Consider the following 26196-nt stretch of genomic DNA (forward strand, 5'->3'; position numbering starts at 1 on the left):
AGAGATCTCTGAGGTGAGGGGGGCTTTGGCAAGGGGTGAGGGGGAGCAATCAAGTACTAGCGTGCTGATGCTCTGCGCGGGTTAAGCTAGTTTAGAAATATCTCAAATACACTATAAGCCTCCTGTGATATCTCCTCCAAAGGAAGTCAGAATCTGAGAAGCACTGTACCCCTGGATGTATCTTAATTGAGGAAGCAAGGAGTGTGTACTGAATAACAGTATAATCCATATATGGATGGTGGGTATCAGCTAGATTTGCTTCATGAAGGAGTTACCAGCTTTCTTTTGCAGCCTTGCTTCTGTGCCTTTTATAGCAGCCTAACACACAGCAGTGTAGTCACTAAAGTTTCTAAATGTCAAGCCACTGTTAAAGGTACAGGAGCAAGGCTCAAAGAGAAGAGAGACAATCTGACATGCAAGGCATCTTGCAAGCTAAGGAAAAAGTTCTCAGAGATTTCCATATATTTGGGGGGAAAGTCACAATGACTATACTCTGGTCTCATCTTTTGGCAGGGATGTTTGTTTGTTTGTTTGTTTGTTTATTTATTTATTTCATTTTATATCCCACTCTTCCTCCAAGGAGCCCAGAGCAGTGTACTACATACTTAACTTTCTCCTCACAACAACCCTGTTAAGTAGGTTAGGCTGAGTGAGAAGTGACTGGCCCAGAGTCACCCAGCAAGCTGAATGGGGATTTGAACTCAGGTCTCCCCAGTCCTAGTCCAGCACTCTAACCACTACACCACGCTGGCTCTCTCTCTCTCTCTCTCTCTCTCTCTCTCTCTCTCTCTCTCTCTCTATATATATAGTAGGCCATGCCATATATATATATATATATATATATATATATATATATATATATATATATATTGTGTAATATTAGGCATTTTAACAACAATGACTATAAATAACATTCGACTAGTGGACCCGGGTGCAGAGCATCTGCGCCTCTAGTTGGGCCCAGCCATCCCCCCCATGCTGCCGCCACCATCTCACCCCGGGGGGCCAGGGCCAGGCCATCCCTCCGCCGCCTCCTTCCGCCTTGCCGTACTCCTCCTCAGGGCAGCGCTGCTGCCTCCCTCTGCCTCGCCACCGTCCTCCTCAGGGTGGTGGGGCTTCACCCGCTGCCTGACCTCCCGCCACCCATCGTCCTCTCACCCTCCTCCTCAGGGCGGCGCAGCCACCTCCCTCTGCCTTGCCGTCCTTGTCCTCGGGGCGGCGGGGGTTCACCCGCTGCCCATCCTCCTCCCGCTGCCTGTTGTCCTCTCACCCTCTTCCTCAGGGCGATGAGGCTTCTCCCACCGCCCCAACCGCTCCTCCCTCCTGCCCTTGCACGTGTGGTCCCCTCTGGGTCCGCCATTGGTCACGGCTGCAGCAGGGGCGGAGCTTGCAACATCCCCACACATCCCCTCTACAGGAATATAGATGCCAATGTGTAAATCCTGGAGTCAAAAAAAGCTGAATTCTGCTGCCTACAGTATATAAATTAGGCACATTAAAGATTTGCAGAGTTTTTCTTATTCTACATAATTTATTCTGCATTTTTAAACATGATTTCCTTCTGCTAGTCACAGGTATGGGCAAAGAATGCTTTGGAGATGAAAGGTCCCCATGCCAACCAAGTATTCTCTCCCTTTGGTTCTGAAGTTGTTTAAATATAGCTCATATTCAAGCATATTTCCATGAACATAAGAACTATTGGGGGGGGGAAGGGTGGTCTTGTCTTCAGATCAAAACTAAGATTCTTGGGAAGCTGTATTCTGTATCCGGTACCATATCCGGCACTTCTTCTGCTCTCCCATGAACTGCAGTTTACACATAGCCCTACTTTTTGGACAGGGGATTGAACTATGTGGCTTTTTGGTGCCTCTAGCATTGAACTGAAAGCTATTCCACCATGTGGCTGATACTTAAACTAAGCCCAATTCACATCTGTGGCAACATCCATTCCTTCTGCAAGGAAGATGACCGCTCAGCAGGATTGCACTGCTGGTGAATTTATTTATTTATTTAATGCATTTCTAGACTCAGTCTCCTCCTCCTCAAGTTCATTTCCACGTCACTCCCTAGTTTTCCCAGGCAGATGGCAAACACTGCAGAGTCCTTCACTGCAAGCGGAATGGCATGTGACAGAGACAGATGCTGGAATGGCCCGAAACAGTGAGAGCAGGGGCAGGGGAAATGTGGCTTTCTGGGAATGCAGGAAGGATGAAAGGAGAAAGGTGGATGTTCTTTGCATCAAATTGCTGGCTGAGAAAAGCAAGTCTGATTACTGGGGGTTGCAACTCTCATGAGCTTCAGCAGGCTGACCTAGTAGGGATGTGATGTCACCTTTTTAGCCCACTAGTTCTGCTCCTGTTTCTTTAAAAGCAGCCTGACTCCTGAAAATTAAGCAGGTGAAGAATTTTCCTGGCATGGGGACAGGTGGTGAGAAGGGTTTTACTTGTCAGATATGTGCATATCAGGCTGCTACAAGGCACAAGACCCACCTCATGCCAAGTCAGAGGCACAAAGAAAGTGATAAGAACGATCTTGCTGGATCAGACTTAGCCCAGCATTGTCATTCTGATAGGGACCAGCTACATAAAGAATCCCCTCCTTGCTCAATCTTACGTGTTGTTAGGTGGGGGCCGAGTCAGTCCTTATAGCACATGATCTGCTCTAGCTCATTGCTGGGCATAGAGATTATGGATATTCTGTAGTTTCCCTTTTTAGCCTGAGTTTAGTGATGGTGGCAGACTGAACCCTTTACTCCATCTATTTCAACCTCCAGATTCAGGACTCTTAAACTGATGCTTTTCAGTTGTCAGCAGTGTTCTTTCTAAGGCATGCACGGGTGCACACACACACACACAAGTTTTTTAATGTCCGCTCAGTTAATTGTAGTTTCCACTCAGATTGAATCAAGAAGGTCCCACTCTGAATATATGTGCGCGCACACTGCCTTAATACTACCAACCAGAACAAAACTCATTCCACACACAGATAAAAAATGTTAGAACACTGGTTGTTGTCAGAGCATTTTTTTGTTTGAATCATGGCAAACATTCACCAGGGTTTAGCCCCAGAATGTGCCTTCAACAACATACTTTATTGGGGAACCTAAGAAATTAATAGAAAAGGATGAGATCTGGGGTTATAACTTTTTTTCCTGGCAGATCTCCTGTGGTAGAAGTTGGGCTTGGGGGAAATCTACAACGATTGCATTGTATTGGTATCTTGTATGTATATTGGATGTTTTGCTTAATGGTTTGTTACATATTATAATATCAAAATATTTTGAAAGGTGGGGGATGGAGGAAGTTTCCTGCTGTGTCTATGCATTAGTTGCTAGTCGCTGACCTTGCTTCCTTCCAGTCACCTGTTTTCCAGGGTGGGTATTTCTGCCACATTCAATTGGACTGAATGATGCAGTTAAACTCAATGCAAAACAGCCTGCTCACAGAAGAAACTGCTGTATTCATATGTACTGGTGAAAAAATACTGTACAGTCATTCCTAGCCAACCACAGGCTTCCCATTCACAGCTTTAAGTATTCGTGACCTGGAAATTGTGGCAGGTCTCGCCAACCACGACCTGAGTATCCATAGTTTGCTGAGATTTTTTGGCGATTTGGTTTTTTTTGTGATTTTGAGGGGTCAGGGGGTCATTTTCAGGGGTCATTTCTAGGGGATCCCTTCACTCTTCTTACTCACTCCTAGTGATTTGTGGGGATTTTTGTCCTATTTCTTACTGTATTTTTTGGTCTTTTTGTGACTGCAATTCCCCATACCTGCTGTTTGCCATTGATTTCAATGGCTCATCTACTGCGAATCTGGCAACCACTAGGTTTTCCTAGAAGAGAACCCTCACGGTTGGCAAGGGATGACTGTAATACAGTCCTATCTATCTATCTTCCTATCTTCATATCTGCAGGATTGCTCTTTTCCAGTCAGAGGGTATACCCAGAAAAGTGATTCATCGGCACATTTACAAGGCTTAGGGTCTTATTTAATTTTTACATCATAGAACTCAAGTAGTATACATGGGATTCCCAGGTCATTACCCATACAGCTAGGGGTGGCCATTTACACATTGCCAAAAAAGAAGAGGGCATTCATAATCTTAAAAAAGAGGATAAAAGAGGATATAAATCTACATGTGTAGAGTTTGAAGCCTACTCCGGGAAGAGCAGAAGTAGCTTCAGGAGGTGAGCAAGGTTTTCTAAACAGAACAACATCTAGCCTTTACCCCCTTCAACCTAACTAACAGGAGGAGGGGAGATTTTGAGGGGCTGGTTTCTCTTTAAGGGATAAGTGTGTGTGTGTGTGTGTGTGTGTGTGTGTGTGTGTGTGTGTGAGTGTATGAAGCTCCTGGCTCTCAGGGAACAAGTTCGTTACCTCGAGACCAAGGTGGCAGATCTGGAGAAGCTCAGAGAGGCATGCAGATGAGACCTTCAGGGACATGGTAGAGGCATCCCACTCCAGGGCTGATAGCTCCTCTGCTGTCAGGCAGAATGAAGGTCTTGGGGAAGGAGGACATCAGTCTGAAGAAGAGGAAAATGCTCCTTTAGAAGGGACCCCTTCCGTGGAAGATGAGCCCATATTCTCTCACACAGGGGATACTCTTCCAGGGGCTGGAGGCCTCCTTGTACTGGGTGATTCAATCATTAGAGGTATAGAGAGATTAGTTTGTGACCCGTGTGTGAACCGCACAGTCTCCTGCCTGGCGCGAAGGTTGCGGACATAACATAGCATCTAAATAGGCTGTTAGGCAGTGCTGGGGAAAAAACAGCTGTCGTGGTGCATGTCCGCACCAGTGATGTGGGGAAATGTAGTAGGGTGTTGTGCAGAAGTGCCTTTTACCAACTACGGCTGGTATGCCAGCGGCAACCCTACCTGGAGAAGTTGGACCTGACCTCAGTCACTCATGCATTGGTAACATCCAGACTGGACTACTGCAATGCACGCTATGTGGGGCTGCCCTTGAAGACTGTTCAGAAGCTTCAGCTGGTTCAGAATGCTGCTGGAAGGATGCTAGTGGGTGCAAGTTGCTTCACGAGTATTACACCCATCCTGCGTCAGCTTCATCGGCTACTGGTCCACTTCCGGGCTACATTCAAGGTGCTGGTATTGACCTTTAAAGCCCTACATAGCTTGGGGCCAGGGTACCTGTTGGACCGCATTCACCCGTATGAATCTGCCAGGGCTCTCCGCTCATTGTCGCAGGCCCTGTACTAACAGAGATCTGATTGGCAGGGACTAGAGACAGGGCCTTTTTGGTTGTGGCCCCTCGGCTTTGGAATGCCCTCCCTGAAGAGCTTTGCCATGCTCTCTCCCTCAGTGTTTTTAAAAAACATCTCAAAATACACCTTTTTAAGGAGGCTTTTTCATGCTCCATTATTATTTTGTTATATCTGGTAGATTCTTTAGCTTTTTATAATTTTCAGTTTTAATTTGAACCTAATAATTGTGGTTTTTAATCTCTCTCTCTCTCTTTTAAATTTAGTTAATTTTATTACTTTTATTGTATCTCTGTCTGTCTTATTGTTGTGAGCTGCCCCAAGCCGTAGTGCACTGGAGGGGCGGGGTATAAATATTTTAAATAAATAATGGGTGACTTCAATTATTCACACACAGACTGGGTAAATTCAAAGTCAGGTAATGACAAAGAAGTCAGATTTCTAGATACGCTGAATGACTGTGCCCTAGAATAGTTGGTCTTGGAACCAACCAGAAAGAAGGTGACCTTGGACCTAATTCTGAGTGGCACCCAGGACCTGTCATCAACCGTTTAGGGAACAGTGACCACAGTGCGATCAAATTCAGCACATATGCGGGAGAGAATCACCAAGGATGTCTAACACAGACACACTGAATTTTAGAAGAGGAAACTTCTCCAAAATGAGGAGTATTGTGAAAAGAAAGCTGAAAGGGAAAATCAGGAGAGTCACTTCACTCCAGAATGTATGGAGTTTACTCAAATCCACTATACTAGGAGCCCAGTTAGATTGTATACCCAAAAGGAGGAAAGGTACTACTAAGTCCAGGAGGATGCCAGCATGGCTAACAGGTAGTGTCAAGGAAGCCATAAAAGGGAAGAAGACTTCTTTCTGGAATTGGAAGGCCTGTCGAAATGAAGAGAACAGAAAGGAACACAAACTCTGGCAAAAGAAATGCAAGGTGACAATAAGGGAGGCGGAAAGAGAGTTTGAGGAACATTTAGCTAACTGCATCAAGGGGGATAACAAAAACTAATTTAAATACATCAGAAGCAGGAAACCTGCCAGGGAGGCGGTTGGACCTTTAGAGAATGAGGGAGTGAAAGGGATTATTAAGGAGGATATGGAGGTTGCAGAGAAGCTAAATGAGTTCTTTGTGTCCATCTTCACAGCAGAGGATACTGAGCTTATATACCTGTTCCTGAACCAGATTTTTCAGGGATGGAGGCTAAAGAACTGAGTCAGATAGAAGTAACAAGAGATGATGTTCTAAACCAGGGGTGGGGAACCTTGGCCCTCCAGCTGTTTTTGAACTACAACTCCCACCATCCCCAGCCTAATTTTGGCTGGGGATGATGGGAGTTGTATTTCAAAAAAAGCTGGAGGGTGAAGGTTCCCCACCCTTGTTCTAAACTGTCTGGAAAAACTGAAAACCAGCAAATCGCCAGGGCCAGTTGGCATCCATCCAAGAGTCCTCAAAGAACTCAAATGTGAAATTGCCAACCTCCTTGCTAAAATATATAACTTATCCCTGCAATCAGGCTCTGTACTGGAGGACGGAAAGTAGCAAATGTAACACTGATTTTCAAAAAGGGATCTAGGGACGATCTGGGAAATTACAGGCCAGTTAGCTTAACGTCTGTTCCAGGCAAATTGATGGAAAGCATCCTCAAAGATAAAATTGTAAAGCACATAGAAGAACAGGCTCTGCTGGGAGAGAACCAACATGGCTTCTGCAAAAGTAAATCTTGCCTCACCAACCTTTTGGAGTTCTTTGAGAGTGTCAACAAGTGTGTAGATCAAGGTGATCCAATTGACATAGTATACCTGGACTTCCAAAAAGCTTTTGACAAAGTTCCTCATCAAAGACTCCTGAGGAAACTTAGCAGTCATGGGATAAGGGGACAAGTACATGTGTGGATTGCTAACTGGTTGAAAGACAGGAAACAGAGGGTAGGGATAAATGGAGTTTTTTCATAATGGAGGGAAGTAAGAAGTGGGGTCCCCCAGGGATCTGTCCTGGGACCAGTGCTTTTTAATTTATTCATAAATGATCTAGAAGCAGGGGTAAGCAGTGATGTGGCCAGATTTGCAGATGATACCAAACTCTTTTGGGTAGTGAAATCCAAAACGGATTGCGAGGAGTGTAAAGTGATGCACATCGGGACGAAAAACTCCAACTTCAAGTATACGCTGATGGGATCTGAGCTGTCGGTGACTGACCAAGAGAGGGATCTTGGGGTTGTGGTGGACAGCTCGTTGAAAGTGTCGACTCAATGTGTGGCAGCTGTGGAAAAGGCCAATTCCATGCTAGGGATCATTAGGAAGGGGATTGAAAATAAAGCAGTTAATATTATTATGCCCCTATACAAAACTATGGTGCAGCCACACCTGGAGTGCTGCATAAAATTCTGGTCACTACATCTAAAAAAAGGACATTGTAGAACTGGAAAAGGTAAGAAGGCAACCAAGATGATCAGGGGCCTGGAGCGCCTTTCTTATGAGGCAAGGCTACGACACCTGGAGCTATTTAGTTTAGAAAAGGAGACATGATAGAGGTCTATAAAATCATGTATGGTGTAGAGAAAGTGGATAGAGAGAAATTCTTCTCCCTCTCACATAACACTAAAACCAGGGGTCATCCTATGTAATTGATTGGCAGGAAATTTAGGACCAGTGAATGGAAGTACTTTTTCACATAACACATAATCAACTTGTGGAATTCTTTGCCACAAGATGTGGTGACAGCCACCAACTTGGATGGCTTTAAGCAGGGTTTGGATAACTTCATGGAGATCTATCAACAGCTACTAGTCAGAGGGCTATAGGTCACCTCCAGCCTCAAAGGCAGGATGCCTCTGAATACCAGTTGCAGGGGAGTAAGAGCAGGAGGAAGGGCATGCCCTCAACTCCTGCCTGTAGGCTTCCAGTGGCATCTGGTGGGCCATTGTGTGAAACAGGATGCTGGACTAGTTGATCTTCCTTGGACCTTATTCAGCAGGGCTGTTCTTATGTTCTTACATAAAATGTGCATGTACTAATTCACATATGATGGAATTTTAGAAATGATTAAATAGAAATGGAGCCAGTGTCTGGCCTGGCAAGTGTCCAGGGAAGGGGGTGGGTGTTATTTGCTGTTCTGCCTCAGGCAGCAAGAGGTCTTGGGCATGGACCTGGTCACCCTTTAAAACAGAGGACAGTCTGGAGTTGTACAGAGGACAACCCTTCAAATAGAGGACTCTCCTCTACAAAGTAGAACACATAGACACCCTAATATATGCACAGACCTGACTGGCTTAGCTTCAGCAAGATGGCTGTATCATGTACCCTCAGTTCTTTCCTTTACACTATCTATCTATATATTTAATTCTCTAAGGCATACCTGTGGCTAATCCCATCCGTGGCATCGCTCGTGAGAGTTTGTGAGCAGCTGCCAGATAGCCATGGATATGCTGCGAGGGAAAGCACCGCCGCCAGGCTGGTCGGCGGGTGAAAGCACCACCGCCGGGCAGGCAGGGAGGGAGAGTGCCACCACCTGTCAGGGGAAGGAGAGCACCCGGGGCTGGCAAGGCCAGCGGGTGGGGAAGGAAGGGAAAGCAGACTGGGAGGGCTGAAGGCTGAAGGTGGGGGGGGAGGAGAATTGACTGGGGCTGAAGGGAGGGAGGAGAGACAGGGAGGACTAGGGGCGCAGATGCTCTGTGCCACTTCAGCTAGTAAGTGCGTATTTTGGAGTACAAGAGTGAAGTTTGTTTCCTACTTTGGCTTGGAAAAGAGTGTGCCTCCACTAAGAGAAGTTTAGAAAATACTACTGTAAGTGAATGGAAACTGGAAGTTGAATTTGTGAGGCATAAAGGTTCCAAGAAAGAAAGACTTCCCTGACATTGCAAGGTATAGTATAGTCAGTCATTTTATTACAGTCAGCAACCAGACTAAAAGTAGTTATAAACATACAATGGAAATACAATATAATTATAGGCCTGTTTCCAAACTCCCATGTCTGGGCAAGGTAATTGAGAGAGTGGTGGCCTCTTAGCTCTAGGCAGTCTTGGAGGAAACTGATTATCTAGACCCATTTCAAACTGGTTTTGGGTGGGCTATGGGGCGGAGACTGCCTTGGTCAGCCTGATGGATGATCTCCAATTGGGAATTGACAGAGGAAGTGTGACTATGTTGGTCCTTTTGGATCTCTTGGCGACTTTCGATACTATCGGACATAGTATCCTTCTGGAACGTCTCAGAGTGTTGAGGGTGGGAGGCACTGTTTTACAGTAGTTCCACTCCTACCTCTTGGACAGATTCCAGATGGTGTCGATTGGAGACTGTTGCTCTTTGAAACCTGAGCTTAAGTATGGTGTCCCTCAAGGCTCCATACTTTCTCCAATGCTTTTTAACATCTACATGAAACCGCTGGGAGAGATCATCAGGGGATTTGGAGCTGGGCGTTACCAGTACGCTGATGACACCCAGATCTACTTCTCCATGTCAACTTCAGGAGCTGGCATATCCTCCCTAAATGCCTGCCTAGAAGCAGTAATGAACTGGATGAGGGAGAATAAACTGAAGCTGAATCTAGATAAGATGGAGGTACTTATTTTGCAGGGTCAGAACTCTAGAGATGATTTTGATCTACCTGTTCTAGATGAGGTCACACTTCCCCAAAAGGAACAGGTTCGCAGTCTGGGAGTACTTCTGGATTCACACCTCTCCCTGGTTTCTCAGGTTGAGGCGGTGGCCAGGGGTGCTTTCTATCAGCTCCGGCTGATACGCCAGCTGTGCCCGTTTCTTGAGATCAGTGACCTCAAAACAGTGGTACATCTGTTGGTGACCTCCAGACTTGACTTCTGTAATGTGCTCTACATGGGGCTGCCTTTGTACGTAGTCCAGAAACTTCAGTTCACATCCATTATACAACTAGTAAAACAATAACCTAAAAAGAGTCTACTCCTAGACAGCTAATCAAGAAAAATCAATATGTCAGCGACCTGTTTATTGGTATTATTAACAAGTTATCGACAGAACCAGAGAACTAACACATTAACATATTAATATGTTGACTGATCAGTGCATCTCTTCTGAATTTTGCAGGCAGCCACACAGAAGCTAGCAACTTTAAGTGACATTTTAGATTTTTGGTCTGAAAGGAGGAGAACAACATACAAGTAATTAGATCTACCTGGATACTTATGCAGAACAGGAATGATACATTATTGACGAATATCCTGATAAAACTGACAGTGCAAAAGGACATGGTCCACTGATTCAACTTCCAGATTACCACATGGGTAGAGTCTATTCCTATATGGGATGTTATGAAATCTGCCATCTAAAACAGCCAAGGATAAGCAAGCTTATCCTTCATAACAAGGTATAATAATGGGTTTAATCAGTTTGCTAGTTAACACAAGTTAATTAGTGTTATGGATCAGTTAACACTATCCATAAGAAAATTCATTATTGTTGCAGTTAACTTCAATATCTCCGTAGCAGCTAGGAATGGAAGTAGCTAGGGGGAATAGGAGCAGCTAGGGGGAACCCACACAAGATCCAGATCTCAAGCAGAAGGTTCAAGAACAACAACAAGAACAAAAAAATTATATATTGTCAAAGCCAAGTGGATAGGTACAGCCTAAGGCAGTTTGCTTGGTAGACTCAAAAGGAAGAAAACTGTCATAAGCCAAACCTGGTATTAAGTGCTTTAATGGTATTTTCTACCTGGCTTTTGACTCAAAATAGGTCCTAATGGCAGTTTATTTATAACATTAAGAACATTAATATGAGGAAATATTATGACTATGTTTATAGATATTTCCTCATATTAATGTTCTTATAAAAGCAGGCCTGGATTTCCTTCCCAGGATTCTCAGTTTCTATTTACCACAGAAGGGCGGGCTACGTACTTACTTTCTAAAAATCAGAGCAAGTGGAACATGATCATCCTTGCACTTGTCCTGTAGTACTTTTTCATTTTAAAAATGCTTTGTAGTTTTTATTCAAATCACTTATAGTGTATTGATCTCGAATTAATAATTCCTTGGATTTTCCAGTAGGGTTAGACCAAATGGGCAGAAAAGTGCCTATTTTGCACCTGTGCTTGATTTGCAACAATCAACAGTGAGATAAGACTTTCACAGCATGGATAAAAATCATTTGCTAGTGTCTGCAGATCAAGTCAATTTGATGATTGTAAGATCTGTCAATGGGTACTGGCCATGATAGCTAAATTGAACCTCTATGTTCAGAGGCAGTATACTTCTGAACATCGGGTGTGAGGGTGGGGTGGGGTGGGGAAACAACACTAGAAGTCCATCAACTACACATGCTGCTTGTAAGCTTCCCAGGGTCATCTGCATAGTGTTGGTAATAAGATACTGAACTTAATGGCCTGTTGGTCTGTCTGATCCAATTGTGTACTTCTTATATTCTCAACTGCTGTTATAGCAACAGGAGTAGGATTTATTGAGAAACTGGCAACTCTACCAGTTTTCAACCAAAAAAGCGATCAAAGCAATTTATAGAAAAAACAGCAATAAGAAGATGGGGCTCACAATCTCAAAAGAAACACAAGGTGGAAACCAGCATCTTGTGGAAACCAGCACCTGGAGGGATACTTTGCTGGGGTTGGATAGGGTCAGTTGCTTTCTCCCTGCTTAGAGAGCCGCCACTTTTAAAGGTGTCTCTTTAGTGCTGTAGCTATTTATAATTTAGATCTTAATTCCTTTTGGGCTGGAAAGAGGCTGACAATGCCGTATCCCCCAACCCTACCCCTTTCAGGGCTCCGATCTGTGCATCTTTACGTGTACTTTAATATGTACGTAATGACAAGCATGAATTAAACAGGTATAACTTTCCTGTTTAAGAGCATCTTTTATGCGAATGCCTAGATTTCAGTTGGTTGAAATGAATCATTAAAAAAAAATCCTGAGAGATGTGCGAGAGTAATAATGACTGTCGGTCATTCCGTATCTTTTGCATTGTTCATTACAGGAATTTCACGGTCCTAAAGCCTTTCAAAGTCAACCAATAACAGAAAAACTACAACTCCCAGGAGCCTGTGCGGCTAAAGTATTGGTCCCTGCCAATCCGGACGAAGTTATTTTTTAGGTGCCAAGATGGTGGAATACAGGAACTAAAAGGAGCGTGTTTCTTTGGTACAGGAAAGGGAGCTGGTAAGTAGGGTGTTAGGTGAGCATTCCCTCCGTTTAGGGAATCAAATGAAGGAACCTTTAGGCGACTAGAATCGTCTCCCCCGCTCTACGAGCTGGTCGCAGAACCTAGGAACCCTCGCCTCCCTGTCTTTGTTCTAGTCCAGGGATGAGCTAATTCTGGCACGAATTGGTCCCCGCCCTACAATCCCCGTGGCCCACCGATGTGCTGTTAAATTTAAAAGTTTATAGGTGCTTACTCAGGATCTCATAACTATAAAGGCATAGATAGCCTGCCTTGAGTGAACCTGAGTGTGCACTCACTTGAGAGCATAAGTGCTTCACCGGATCAGACTAAAGTTTACATAGCCTAATATTTTTGCAGGAGTCACAGCAAGCACAAGATGGTTGCCCAGAGATTGCCCAGTGGTCTACCTTTATATTTGTGTGTGCGTGCAGAAAATCGAAGTGTCAGGACCTTAGTTTTCCAGATACCTAAGGGGGATACATAAGGAATAGTTGGCTATGGTTATTCAGAAGGGAGAGAAAGGCACTTCATTTTATTTAACTTATCCAAGGTTTCAGTTAATTGGAAGGTAACTCTGCAATAACTAATCCCTGTTGCTTGGGAGTAATTAACACATTAGTGAAAATTGAGAGTAGAGAGTGGGTTCTCAAGAGGTATTAAATGTGTGAAAATGTAAACTGTCAACAAGTAGGAGGCTAACTTGTTTTCAAGCATGTGTATCAGGAGCCAGAATTAGTAGTGGCTCTTTGTTTGTGGTGCAGTGAGGAAATGCTTGACTAACAAGCAGAAGGTTGCAGGTTCGAATCCCAACTAGTACTATATCGGACAGCAGCAATACAGGAAGATGCTGAAAGGCATCATCTCATGCTGCGCAGGAGGAGGCAATGGTAAATCTCTCCTGTATTCTACCAAAGAAAACCACAGGGCTCTGTGGGCGCCAGGAGTCGAAATCGACTTGATGGCACACTTTACCTAACCTTTGTTTGTACTTTCAGCAGCAAACCCGGGTTCCCTACTGTATAATGTGTTTTAGGGCCCTTACTTTCAGAGACTTAGTAGATGTAACCTGAAGTGTGCATACACTTTTGCTTGCTCTATATCCAAGGATCTGTGCCCTATATGGGCAGCTAGTGCTGATGATCCTCTTAAATACGAAACACACTTTCTGCCAACTCTACTGTTGTCCTAATAAACTGCAGGCTATATCAACAAGAATCCTAAGAAGAACTTTGTTAGATCAGTAGGGGTAGATTAAGCTTTTTGTCAACTACAGACAAAAACCTGGGTGGGTGGGGGGCGAGGAGGGGAGAGTTCCCCCTTTTACCTTTGAGAAGGCTGTTGCGCAGCAGGATGGGGAGTAGGGATGTACACAGAACCAGTGCAGGGAAGTTTGAAGGCGGAGGGGTGACTTTAAGGGCAGGGGAGGGTGCATGTGCGCCAGGTACTTCCACTTCCAGTCCGATGAGGGGTTGGGGTGGCAGGGAGGTATGCTGCTGCCCCACCGGACCAATTTACAATGGAGCGCCAGCGGGGGGGGGAAGCGGTGAGAGGGGTGAGTGTACCTTCCCCTGCCCTTAAAATCCCCCCGCCTTCGAATCGGCGGAACCGCCGGTCATTTGAACTGGTTCAGAGGCCTATAAAGGTCTCCGAATCGGGCAGGGGTGAGCTCTTTCCAGCTTTCCTCCTCCCAAGGGACTGCATGGCTTCTCTGCTGTGCAGCCCGTTTTCGGAGAAAGGACAAAAACGGGCTGCACAGCAGAGAGGCCGTGCAGTCCCTTGGGAGGAGGGGAGCTGGAAAGAGCTCACCCCCCCATCCCACTGTGCAGCAGCCTTCTCAAAGCTAAAAGGGGGAACTCTCCCCTCCTTACATCTCCACTCCCTGCAGCCGCCATACCCCATCCCACCGCCAGCAGCGGTGTACTTACGGGGCTAAAGGGTTAACCTTCCCCTCGCGCCCCCCCCCCAGCTATTGCCGCTGCTCTGCAGTGGCGGATTTTTAAAAAGGTAAAATGGGGGGGGACTTTCTCCTTGCTCCCCCACCCTTGCTGCAGCCGCCCCCACCCTCAGAGAGGGAGGCAAAATTTGACGCCATAGGCAAATGCCTGCTCCGCCTCTCGGTTAATCTGCCACTGTAGATCAGACCAAAAGGGCTGTCTAGTCTAGCATCCTGTTTTCCACAATGGCTAACCAGATGCCTCCAGCAGACCCACAAGCTGACTTCCACTGCCTCACAACCAGCATTCAGTGGTATATTTCTTCTGAACCTGATGGTTCATTTAGCCACTGTGGGTAACACTCCTCATAGACCTATTTTGTTTATTTAGAAGATTCCAATAAAACTACTCCTCACTTAAACATGTATCTTCCATAAATTTGTTTAATCCTCTTTTAAAGCCATCCAAATGAGTGTGTCTCACCACATTTTGGAGCAATGGATTCAATAACTTAATTATGCTTTGTGTAAAGAAGTAGTTCTAGTTGGTTTAACTGGATGAACCCAAGTTCTAAAATCATGGGCAAGGGAGAATATGTTCTCTCTGTTCACACTAGACAATTCTGTAAAGCTCTATCATGTCCCCACTTTCTTGTCTTTTCTCTAAATTAAAAATCCCAGATGTTTTAGCCTTTCCTCGGAGAATGTGCTTCAGTTCTTTAATAATTTTGGTTGCCCTTTTCTGCACCTTTTCCAGCTCCTTTTAGCAATGGGTTTTACAGGATCATACACAGTATTCTAAATGTGATAGTATCATGCTTATCTTACAATACTGTCAGTTTTATCCCCCCCCCCATAACTTTTAGCATGGAATTCTGCATTTTTCAAAGCTGTCTTGCACTGAGTTGACTTTTTTCTTGTCTGGAGTATTTCCCCAGTCTTACCTGGAGATGCCAGGGACTGAACCTGGGACTTTCTGCCTGAAAAGCACATGCTCTTCCATTGAGCTATGCGCCACCACAACATCAAGATTTCTTTCCTGGTTTATATAGAATTGCATAGGAAGCTGCCTTATACAGAGTCACACCATTGGTCCAAACCAGAAATTCAGGTGCCCAGCTTTGCCTGCCATCTACCTACTACATTGCTCCCTTATGCAAAGAAGGCAGAATGCAGGACCTGGAAACATAGGAAGCTGCCTTCTACTGAGTCAGACCATTGGTCCATCTGCTCAGTATTGTCTACACAGACTGGCAGCGGCTTCTTCAAGGTTGCAGGCAGGAGTCTCTCTCAGCCCTATCTTGGAAATGCCAGGGAGGGAACTTGGAATCTTCTGCATACAAGCATGCAGATGCTCTTCCCAGAGCGGCCCCATTCCCTAAGGGGAATATCTTACAGTGCTCACATGTAGTCTCCCATTCAAATGCAAACCAGGGCAGACCCTGCTTAGCAAAGGGAACAATGCATGCTTGCTAACACTAGACCTACTAGTCCCAGAAATGCCATTTCAGATTAGTTGGTGTATGTAGGGTTCAAAGACCTGCTTTTGGTTCTATTCAAAATTAAATTGCAAAATAGCAATGTGCCATATTTCAAGAGCATTTTGAAGGAGCGGGAAGTCTATGCCTTTGGCATTGCTTACCATTTAATTATTTGAGACAGTAGTCACTCAATATGTAAAGTCAGTGAATTGGTCAGAAATAGAGTTGGTTCTGAGAAATGATTGTGTGTATGAAACACAGGCATTTGTGAATGAGGGAGAGGCAGTGGGAATTCTGCCCCTACCCACCCCCGGCCTACTTCTCCATATAATTTTGAGAAGCAGTAATGGAAAGAGTTGCTTCTTCAGGGATGCTAGACCAGATGAACAAGATCGGTGTGGGGCTCTTTCTCATGTTTTGAATGTCAAGTGTAGCTTCTTGAGGGAGGCAGCTTGTTCTTGGCCAAGTGCTCGGACAAGATGGAACCAGCATAAAGCATCCTGCAGGGGACAGAGCACTATGCTTAGCCGTGGAAGATCCAAATTCAAATCCTTGTGTAGCCATGAAATATATGGGTGGTACTGGGAAAGTACTATCTCTTGGCTTGAAAAATATAGGAATGTTGAAGCTTTTTGTATGCTGAGAAGTGTTATAGATTTGTATTATAATAGTCTGTTAGACTGGTGGATAGGGTGCATGATTTGAGTGCCGAATCAGCCACAGTTCATCTTTCTCCTTTCATTTCAGTATAGAAACATGATGAAAGTGGTCAACCTCAAACAGGCCATCCTCCAGGCTTGGAAGGAAAGATGGAGTGATTATCAGTGGGCTATAAACATGAAGAAATTTTTCCCCAAGGGAACTACATGGGACATTCTGAATTTAGCAGGTCTGGATCTTAGTTTGTGTTGATTATGTGTGGTCTACTCTTAAACTGTGCATCCTTTTGTGCAACCAATTACAGTATTCTCTCTATTTACAGTATATATCTCAGCACTTGACTAGTGCTTGGCTACTGAAAGCTCCATGATGGTTTCTGGTTCTCACAGTTTGATGTTAAATCAAGTGTAGTTATTGCAGGAAGATTCATCAGTGGTTTCAAGTGTTTTGTATTAAAATTATGCAGATAGTGCTGGGGACTCAAATTAACTGACTAATACATAGTATATATTGAGAAAAACATAGAAACTACCCCTTATTCCTTAGCAGGAAGCACTGTGTAAGGGTCAACTCTGAATCCCCAACACTGTCTGCATAATTTTTAATGCAGAGCATGCTGGGGATTCAGAATATCTATTATTAAATAAACCATTGTTCTCTCTTTATCTGTCTTTCTGCATAGATTATTTTGACAACAGCAAATTATGAAAACAGGTAAACAAGAATAATTGGATAATGCATCCTTTTCAAATGCCTCATCTCTTGCCCCTTACACTGTGCTTCCTGCTAAGGAATAAGGGGTAGCGTTTATGTTTTTCTCAATATCTGCAATGTATTAGTCAGACGAGGGCAGCAGGAACAACTGAATCAGAAATTGGATGAGATTTGTGCATCTTAATGCTACAAAAGAGAAAGCTGGACTTTAATTTGATTATCTTTAACTAGATAACTTGCAACTGAGTATATTTTGCATTTTTATGTTCATGTCGTGGGCCATTTTGGGTCATTTTTTGAGAAAGGCAGGCCAGAAGCTTCTCAATGAATACTCCACATGCACCAAATGACACAGTCCACTTCTGCGCTCTGCTCTCTAGAATGACTTGTTACTTCTTGGACCTGTATTTGCAGTCGATGTGTGCTGCATATGATGTTGCTTTTGCCTACTTATTTTGAAAATGTGTGGAGAAAAATGGCAAGAAAATAGATGAAATTGCATGTCTTTGTAATATGCAAATGATCAGCAAATCCGAGATGCACAGACCTTCCATTTTGGAAGGGCAGTATAAAAATCGAATAAATAAACAAATAAGCTTCCTACTGCTTTGCCAGATGTGTTTGTCCCTGGCTTGTGTTTGCATCCCTACATATTTTTAGAATGTAAGTAAAAAAAGTGTTGGAACTATCCTTACAATCACTGTTCCCTCTAACAGGGATTCCCAGAATCCCAGATGTTGTTGACTACAATTCCCGGCATCCCCAGCTGCAATGGCCTTTGATTTGGGATTATGGGAGTTGTAGTCAATAACATCTGGGAATCCCTGTTGGAGGGAACACTGCTTACAATGGATTATTAATAGGACTGTCAATTGATTAGATTGTTTAATTGGATTAAACAGTTTTCTTTTAACAGTTCATTAGTTGTTTAAATATAAATAAATGTTTACATACCAAAGCCTCAAAAGGAGGTGCCTACAATTTAATATACTAGCCGACCCCGCAAAGAGCATCTGTGCGCTCTTTGGGGCCGGCAGTTACCTCTCTCCCCTTCTGCCCCAGTCTCTGCTTCTGAGACCAGCCGCTTCTCCTCCCCACCGCCACTTCTGTGCCCTCCCCCCACTTTCTTTTCCCCCTCCTGGGCCTTGCCTAAGTGACCAGGCCGGGCCCGCCACCTCTGGCCTCCACAGCTGGGCCACGGAGGTGGCAACCAATCCTCCTGGGTGCGCCTCGGCCAATCAGGCGCATCTGCCACCCAGCCAATCAGCTGGGCGCTGGGACACACATACCAAGGCACACCCAGGAGAATTATATATATAGATAAGAACCACCATGCGGCAGTCATATTTATTAACTCTTGCCTTTGTTATTCCCTATTACAGGAGCATAGTAGAACCAAAATTGAATCAGAAGGGAATTCTTCATTCTTAGCCCTTTTGGTTAAAATTTGTTCTTGCAGATGAAATACACTAATAAACCAACTACAGCTTTAGTTGATGAATCAACTGATTAAACTGAAGTGTATTTGTCTGGCTTGGTGCTGGCTTTGGAACATTTGATTAAGACTCTTCTGTTTCTGAAAGGTTGTTAGATGAGATTTCAGCAGGTTGTACTCAGTTCTTGGCTTTGATTGCTAACTCGCTGTGATTTTGAAACGGATTTGAACACATTCATTAAATGAATAAAATAAATTAATCCACTCTTGCCAACCTGATTGTGAGTACAGGTGGCCCTCATTAAGCATATCTCTTATAATTAAAGATCTCACCTTGTCTAGAAGCATGACTTTCATGAGTTTATGTGGAGGGAGTGAATCCACTCTTTTGCCAACTTGATTGTGAATACAAGTGGCCCTCATTATCCGTGGTTCCGGCATCTGCAGTTTCACATATCTGCAGTTGGGCAATGGATACCTGGCCTTGTTATCAGTGGTTCTAAAAATAGGCAAAATTTGCCTATCTGCAGTTCCTGGGTGGCCAGAAATGACTTCCAATATCATTTCTGGCCACCATTTTGCAGGTCTGAGCCATTTTGTGGCTCTTTAAAAAAACAAAAACAACCCCCCCATGATTTTTTGTGGAAAATGGAAGGAATTGGGGGTTTATGGGGGCATTGCTGGAGACCTGCAGAGCATGGTACAGTGACTTGTTGCACTTATTTCTGCCTCTTTTTAAACCTTTAAGTCCTTTTTTAACCTTAAGGAACCTAACTCCCCAATCCCCATTGACTCAAGGTCTCGTTATCCACAGTTGTAGACCAGAACGAGACTCCTGCAGATAACAAGGACCACCTGTACAAATGAAGGCTATTGTCTGTTACAGGGGAGTATATACTCATTGGGTGTTATGGGGTGTGGTGGATAAGAAATAGTTATCTGTGAATATGTTCAATTAATACAGTTTTTCTTCCTGAAATAACATCTTCAGATAGGTCACTGATAAGCATTGTCCCTTTCCAAAATACACAGTGTTCTGTCAAAGGAAACCAAGGAGAATAAACCTATTGAACTATTCCAGGGTTCTTCATGTTCTCTACAAAAGTCTGTCACAAAGGGTCTTTTTGGATGGCTCAGGCTATAGTGATGGAGAAAAAGTAAGAAAGATAATACTTAGAGTTAAGTGATGCATGTGAGAGGCTCTGTGGAAAGGAACAATGATCTGTATAGGGTTCCAAGTCATACTGAGGGCATGCCCATACTTCAGAAATAAACTTATTTCAGACCTGTTCTGCTGTCATGGCTCTCAAGTAGGGAACATTGGGAAATGTGCAGTTCTGTTAAGAAAGTAAGATTTATTTTCTTTTGCCAAAGAACTGAACTTTCTCATAAAACTACTATTCTCAAGGTTATTTAGGAGAAACAAAAAACAAACTATTTCAAACTGGCTTAATTTTCTAGTATGAATGTACCTTCAAACCATTTGAAGCCCTCATAATGTTTCCTTCTAGATTTTGAGACTTACATTGATTACTGCCCACAGATGGTTATACTTTTATCCTTGGTCATGAGGACTAAAAACGTGCTCTTTAGTGGGGCGGGGGGAGTCTGTGATGCTTGCAGTGCTGCATGTTGTTGAATTCTGTTTTCTGTCCTGTAGATTTCTTGAGTTCTCTGCCAATTGTCTAGTGTTTGCATACCTCTTTTTTTCCTGTTTTACTAGATAATCTTATTTTAAAAACAAGATGACACATTTATGGTAATCTTAGTATCATTTCTTGCATGGTACAAGCTGTGGAATTTTAAGTTTGCTCAGCACTTTAAGCCCATAAAACTTTTAAAGCAGGGGTCTGTTCTGTTTAATTTCGTAACATACCATGTGGATTAATGATAGAATATAAACAACAGTGATCATTATTAATACTCCTGCTTGACTGCTGCAGTTTTCTGGCTGAGTTTGAGGAAAGATTTTCGCTCATTATTTAGATATGGCAATTTTGTCTGCATAGGCTATGAAAACTATGGACTCTGAAGAGGACCTGAATAGCTGTGAAGGTTATTGGGTGACTTTATTGGTGTCTTTGTGGGTAGCTTACTAGCTTCAGTATTAGAATATACCCTGGAGTTGACAGGGAAAATTCCCAAGGGCTATATAATAGATGGGTGTGTGTGAAAGGGGTCTGCCTATTGATTACCATACTGAGGGAAGGCCCTGATGGTGTTGTGAATATTGAAAGCTGTAGTCAACTGTAGTCAGTGGCAGTCTTGATGATGCTTGAGTAGTTGTGGAGAGCTATAGTGGATTGAGTAGGCCTAGTGGTTGCTAGGGCAACCCCAGAAAGGGCATATCGAAGACCCTGTAGTAAATTGGCTTTGATGAGTTCTTTGGCCAACCTTAGAGTGTGCACTGATATTGGTTGTACCTGTTGCTAGAGGCAACTCCAGAATACAGATAACAACAGTGAAGTGATGTAAGCACTGGAATTGTAGGTAGGCTGAGTGGTTGCTAAGGACGCACCACTGATTAGGCCCAGCGGTTGTTGACTGTGGAAGCATTTAATGGCTGGGACCAGGAATAATGAGGACAGTTGTTACTGTGAAGAGCACCTCTGCTAAGTAATTGCTTGGGGGCATGGTTAACTGATGCTGTGTAATAGGTAGTCGGCCAGCTGCTTCTGACAGAGGCTCTTTGGTGGTGATTTATAGAGCACACTTTTCTTGGGCACTTTGTAAATTATTTAACAATCATTACCTTCAGGCACATTGTGGGATGGTTGGTGTTCATGGATGAATGGTCCAACCTTGCAACAAAGGATTATGGTCTGTTTTTTGGTCTGATTATAAAGATGGGTGTGGGTGTGAGTGAGATAGATATATAGACACACACGCACACACAATTGAAATGACTGAAAAATAGGAGACTGCCTTGAAAAATGCCCCCCTCCCCGCTCTCTCTGCTCATTTGTGGTCATTCAAACGGTCAATTAAAAGCTTGACTGAGCATATAGGACGTACACTGTCCCTTTCCTCCTTGCCAGATCTGGCCTGTTGGCAGGCTGCCATTGGGCAGTGTGTGTGCCAGCCTTTGGTGGGTATTCTACTGAGACATCCTGTGTGCTAATCCTCAGAAGTCTTCCTTACTGTAACACCTCCTTGCCTCAATCTCAGGAAGCGTCTGCACAGGCTGCCGGTTAGGAAAAGGCAATGTCTAAAAAAAAAAGCATGTGTGCACATTCTGTTCCATCTGATGCTCCAGAGGTCATACAGAGGTCATGCGCATTGATTGAAGGAAATTCCACTTATGGGGATGGGTGGGTCATTTTTCTACCCAGAATTCCTTAGGAAATGATGGACTAGCTATATCCTTCTTTGAATTATTTACTCTTCTTACATTGGCAGAGGACACAAAATTATAGGACCTTGACAGTTCCTGAAAGCACCCTAAATTTCATGTGAGACCTTTGCAAGTCCCATGGTGGTCTTCATTCTTCTTTATGAGAGTGTATGCACATTTCTCAGATTGAAATTCTTCCTTTCTCCTTGTTTTTTTGTTTTGTTTAAATTGCAGAAGCGCTTCTTGAACAAGCCATGATTGGCCCATCTCCAAACCCTCTACTCCTGTCCTACCTGAAATATGCCATTAGTTCCCAGGTAATAATCCCATCATAGATTCTTTCATCTTCACACAGTATTAACGGATGCTAATGGGGTGAATGGTTGCTTTCAGTTAAGGTATTTATCCTCTTAAAAAAAATTTTTTTTTGAACCAAGAATCCAAACCTAAATAACACTAAGCAAGGTTTCCTGTAGAATTGGCCTTTTCTTCTCTGAAATGCTTCGCCGTTTGTGTAGTTTCTTTTGTGTTTGCATAATTCTGCACTTCTTATCCTTGTGCAAAATTTATTCTGGTTTTGCTAGGCATAGAGAAGGGCAAAGTGCTGCTCAGGGCACTGAAGCTATCAGCAGATATACTTTCAAGCATCTTGTTCTAACCATAGGAGCTAAGAACTTGTTATTTTTATAAAGTAAAAGCTATGATTCTCAGGAAGCAGAATTCTGTGGCCAGTGCCATATTCTGTGCTTCTGCAGTATTGCAGAAGGTGCCAGTTCTTTATTTTGTGTCTTTATTAGAGGATTGTTGCAAGCCCTTGGAATAGACAGATTAGAAATTCAAGTCAATGAATATTTTCAATAGCAGTATTATTAAGTATCTGTGTGTCAGAAAGAGAAGCTTGGATTTCTTATTCACCCTCTGTCAAACAGATTAAGATGATGGTCCCCCCCCCATGTAGTGTCTTCCCAAAGGAGGAGAAGTGGTATTTCCTCCCTCTTTCATTGCTACCAGTGGTGCTGGGCTGTGTGCATGTAGATTCTTGAAAGATCTTGCCATGGAGAGAAGCTTTTTGGTTGCTTTTTCCTTTTCCTTCTCTAGCTGCTCACTATAAAGTTGATGTGAAGCAAATATGCCATCACCTAAAAATGTCTGTTTAAATTTGTGCCAGACCAGTGCTTGAGCAACAAGCTGCGTCGCTGTTAAGTGACCTTGTCGCCTCCCTTTGGCAATTGAAATGGCAGGGTTTGTTGGGGCAGTTCTTGTTTTGTTTTTGTTCAAATGTTAGCTATGGTTTGTAACATTTTCTCTTTTTGTTTTGTTTACAGATGGTGTCATATTCTACTGTATTGATGGCCATCAGCAAGGTAGCATTTGAACATTTATTTGTCCTCCTTACCTAAACCTTGATCACTGGCTTCTTTCCTTGTGTCCCCCGCAAGAAGGGATGGATTTATATTTGGGGACGGTGGGAACCGTCTTGCAGAGCATGGCACCCAGCCTCTGATGCACAACCTAACAGCTTTTGTAAACTTGGGGAAACTTCTGGCATCATCTAAAGTGATAGCTTGTTTCTTGTCCTCTTGGTTATGTCCAAGCTCTCACAACATTTTTTTGTCCTTGTTTAAATATACAAACTGGCAGGCTTTTGCCAAACATCGAAACTGAAGGGTGTCACAATCTGACAGTAGCCAACCCTATGAATATGGGGAAAGCAGGCAAACCAACCTCTTTGCTTCACCCACCTTTTGGACTTTACTATTGCCACCAAGTGGAAGTCTTTTTAAAAATCTAGTTGCCTCCACCAAACTGCTCACAGTATCTCCCAGTTTTCAGTAACTCAGGTAGAAAACCATAGCTATCAAGCATGGTGTGGGGAACAAAATTCAGAGACCACAAGAGATCTGAACAAAGCTATGTCTTTAATTAGAATTAAAAACCCAAAGCATTCATCTAATTGTTTATTCTTTAAAAAATTTCTGAATATTTTCTTTAAAAAACACCATATAAGCAAAAAATAAGAAAACAAAGTCGGATAAATGCATCCAGCTATTCTGTCAAAACTGTGCCCTGTTTCAGCCAGCTTACCAAGTACTCAGTCTTTCAAACAGCTTTCTCATCCAGCTTTCTTCTTCTGGCAACTCCTCCTTCTCTAGTTTCCTCCTCTGGATCCTTCTTGCAATCTCCAGCTGAAACCCCTCTTCAAACTCCTTCTTTTATACCTGAAAACTGCTCCCCGCCCCTCTAAAGCAGCCATTTAGGAGAGCAGATTTTGCATTCTTGGTTCCTGTTCTGCCAGGACTTCGTTTGTTTTATTTCTCTCTGGTTACCATTACCTGGGCTAACCTTTTGACCTTAGCTTATGACTGATTTCCTGGGATTTATAGGTAATAATAACTAGCACTTTGTATTGTATCCTGTAATTGTCTAAATTAAAAAATTATTTATTTTCAACCAGGCAGCCATTTTAAAACATACAATATAACCACAATAGAACACAAAATGGAGGACTATTTTCAATCCTTCACAGAGGGCATGGGGTTATTCATTTGGTAGCATTACCAGTCCTCCCTATTTATGTGTGCTTGATTTTCCAACCCTATCTCTTTCTCAGATGCTTTAGTTTCTTTACTAATCTTTCATTAAAAGCATGATTTCAGTAGGAAATTAAGGAAAGGGGTGTGCCCAATTTGCGATTTGATTTAATTCTGGAATCTAGGAATATTTGTAGAATTGGGACTTGAAAGAGCCCTTGCTTATACTGGTTTGAAAAAAGTGTCCATGTAGGCCAGCAGTCCGAACCTTAGCTGGCAGCAAATCAACTCAGCTCAGCTCTCCAGAGTCACAGTCATTGTAACTTTGACCCACCCCCTTGTTGAGCTCCTTTTAGCTAAAGACACCAGAAGCTGAACTTAGAATTTCATATGTAAAAGTGTATTTCACTGACGGGCTTTGAATCCTGCTTTCTAAATGGAGCCTGGGTGGAAGCTGACGTGCACAGGTCAGCAAAAATCCAGATGGTACAAGAAATAAATGAAGTTTTTCTTTAGCATTTCTTTTCAGTCTTTCCTTTGGTAGTTACTAAGGAATTTGCAAACAGGTCCTAGTTCAAAACGTATGCTAGAAAGAGCTACGTGCAAGACTGCTCACAATGTACCAGTCTTCTCCTCCCCACATTCTGCATTAAGAAATACTCCTTGGTATCTTTTCATTGACAGCCAGAGTACAATCCAATCTAGACAAGAGAAAGGCGCTGTTAGATGGCAGTTCAGTTGACCTGGGGGTAGTTCATGGACTTGGGGAGTAGTGTTCTATGAACTCTTAATGGAGCTGAGCTCCCATAATAAGGAACAGGTTTGTTGCCTGGGGAGTGCAGTTTGATCTGGCCCTTATTTTGGATGCTCAGATTGGATCCATAGCACAAAACACCTTTCACCAGCTGCGACTGGTGTATTGGATGTGACCCCTTCTTGATCGAGGGAGCCTTGCTAAAATTATCAATGCTCTCGTACCATTAGAGCTAGATTACTGTAAGGTCTTAAAATTGTTACCCTATTCCTCCAGCAGAGGCTTGAATACCATTCAGAATGCCACGGAATTTTCAGGGCTCTGTTCTTGGTTCCTTGCTATCCTTTCTCTACCCACTGTTCTTGAGTGGCGTCATCAAATCCCATGGTCTTCAGTACCATCCATATGCTAATGATGCCCAGCTTCATCACTCTATCTCAAAAGTTTCTCCCTTCATCTAATTCTGCATCTCCAACTACCTCTTTGATATATATATATATGCTTTGATTCTTCATTTTTGATGAAGTCAGGGTGTGACAAATTGCTGGCACCAGGAAGTCATGGTGCCTGGAAATTTAACAGTGGTACTTAGACTAGGATATTCGGAGGCAGAGTTATTTAATAAAATCTTTTTGCCCCTGGCAGGCCTGTTTCTGTTCTAAGTATGTTACTTGTTAATGAGATAAAGAGAAGCCCATTTACACACACACACACACACACACACACACACACACACACACACACACACACACATACACACCCCTAGTGTCCATCACCAAATCTAGTAATTTTGTCAAGTATCCATTTTCTGGCTCCTAAATTTTTGGGCTGGCTCCTAGGTCCAAAGAAAATTTGTCAAGGCCTGTCTTAAGATCAATATGTTCTCATCTTCCTTTCCGCATTTCTTTTTCTGCTCTTCCTTTTTCCTTTCAGTGCTAATGATGCTTAATATTATGTGTACACCAGTCTTCTTTCTAATTGTTT

The 26196-nt window shown here is 43.3% G+C and overlaps 1 protein-coding gene and 1 long non-coding RNA gene across 9 annotated transcripts in view; one reads left to right on the forward strand and one right to left on the reverse strand.

Annotated features, from left to right (window-relative positions):
- Positions 1 to 10156: 10156 nt before the first annotated feature.
- Positions 10157 to 21874, reverse strand: LOC128328905 (uncharacterized). Of its 2 annotated transcripts, XR_008309441.1 has the most exons (4): positions 21346 to 21874; positions 20119 to 20321; positions 12778 to 12837; positions 10157 to 10334 (listed from the first exon to the last, which is right to left on the reverse strand). It is a non-coding gene; the product is annotated as an uncharacterized LOC128328905 (long non-coding RNA). The 2 variants fall into 2 exon arrangements; XR_008309440.1 differs by lacking the exon at positions 20119 to 20321.
- MED24 (mediator complex subunit 24) overlaps positions 10547 to 26196 on the forward strand; it is a 154632-nt gene continuing 138982 nt past the window's right edge. The window contains exons 1-5 of one of the 7 annotated variants that reach the window (XM_053259100.1): positions 10547 to 10565; positions 12185 to 12366; positions 16532 to 16673; positions 22162 to 22244; positions 23253 to 23291. In XM_053259100.1, the coding sequence (XP_053115075.1) occupies positions 16541 to 16673; positions 22162 to 22244; positions 23253 to 23291 (255 nt within the window). In that variant the 5' untranslated portion in view covers positions 10547 to 10565; positions 12185 to 12366; positions 16532 to 16540. Of the gene's footprint in view, positions 10566 to 12184; positions 12367 to 16531; positions 16674 to 19351; positions 19751 to 20785; positions 21084 to 21134; positions 21210 to 22161; positions 22245 to 23252; positions 23292 to 26196 lie in introns of those variants that run through there. The other 6 variants (XM_053259098.1, XM_053259097.1, XM_053259096.1 and 3 more) reach the window with 6 other exon arrangements.

The sequence above is a fragment of the Hemicordylus capensis genome, chromosome 6 (genome assembly GCF_027244095.1).
Source record: "Hemicordylus capensis ecotype Gifberg chromosome 6, rHemCap1.1.pri, whole genome shotgun sequence".
Lineage (NCBI taxonomy): Eukaryota > Metazoa > Chordata > Lepidosauria > Squamata > Cordylidae > Hemicordylus > Hemicordylus capensis.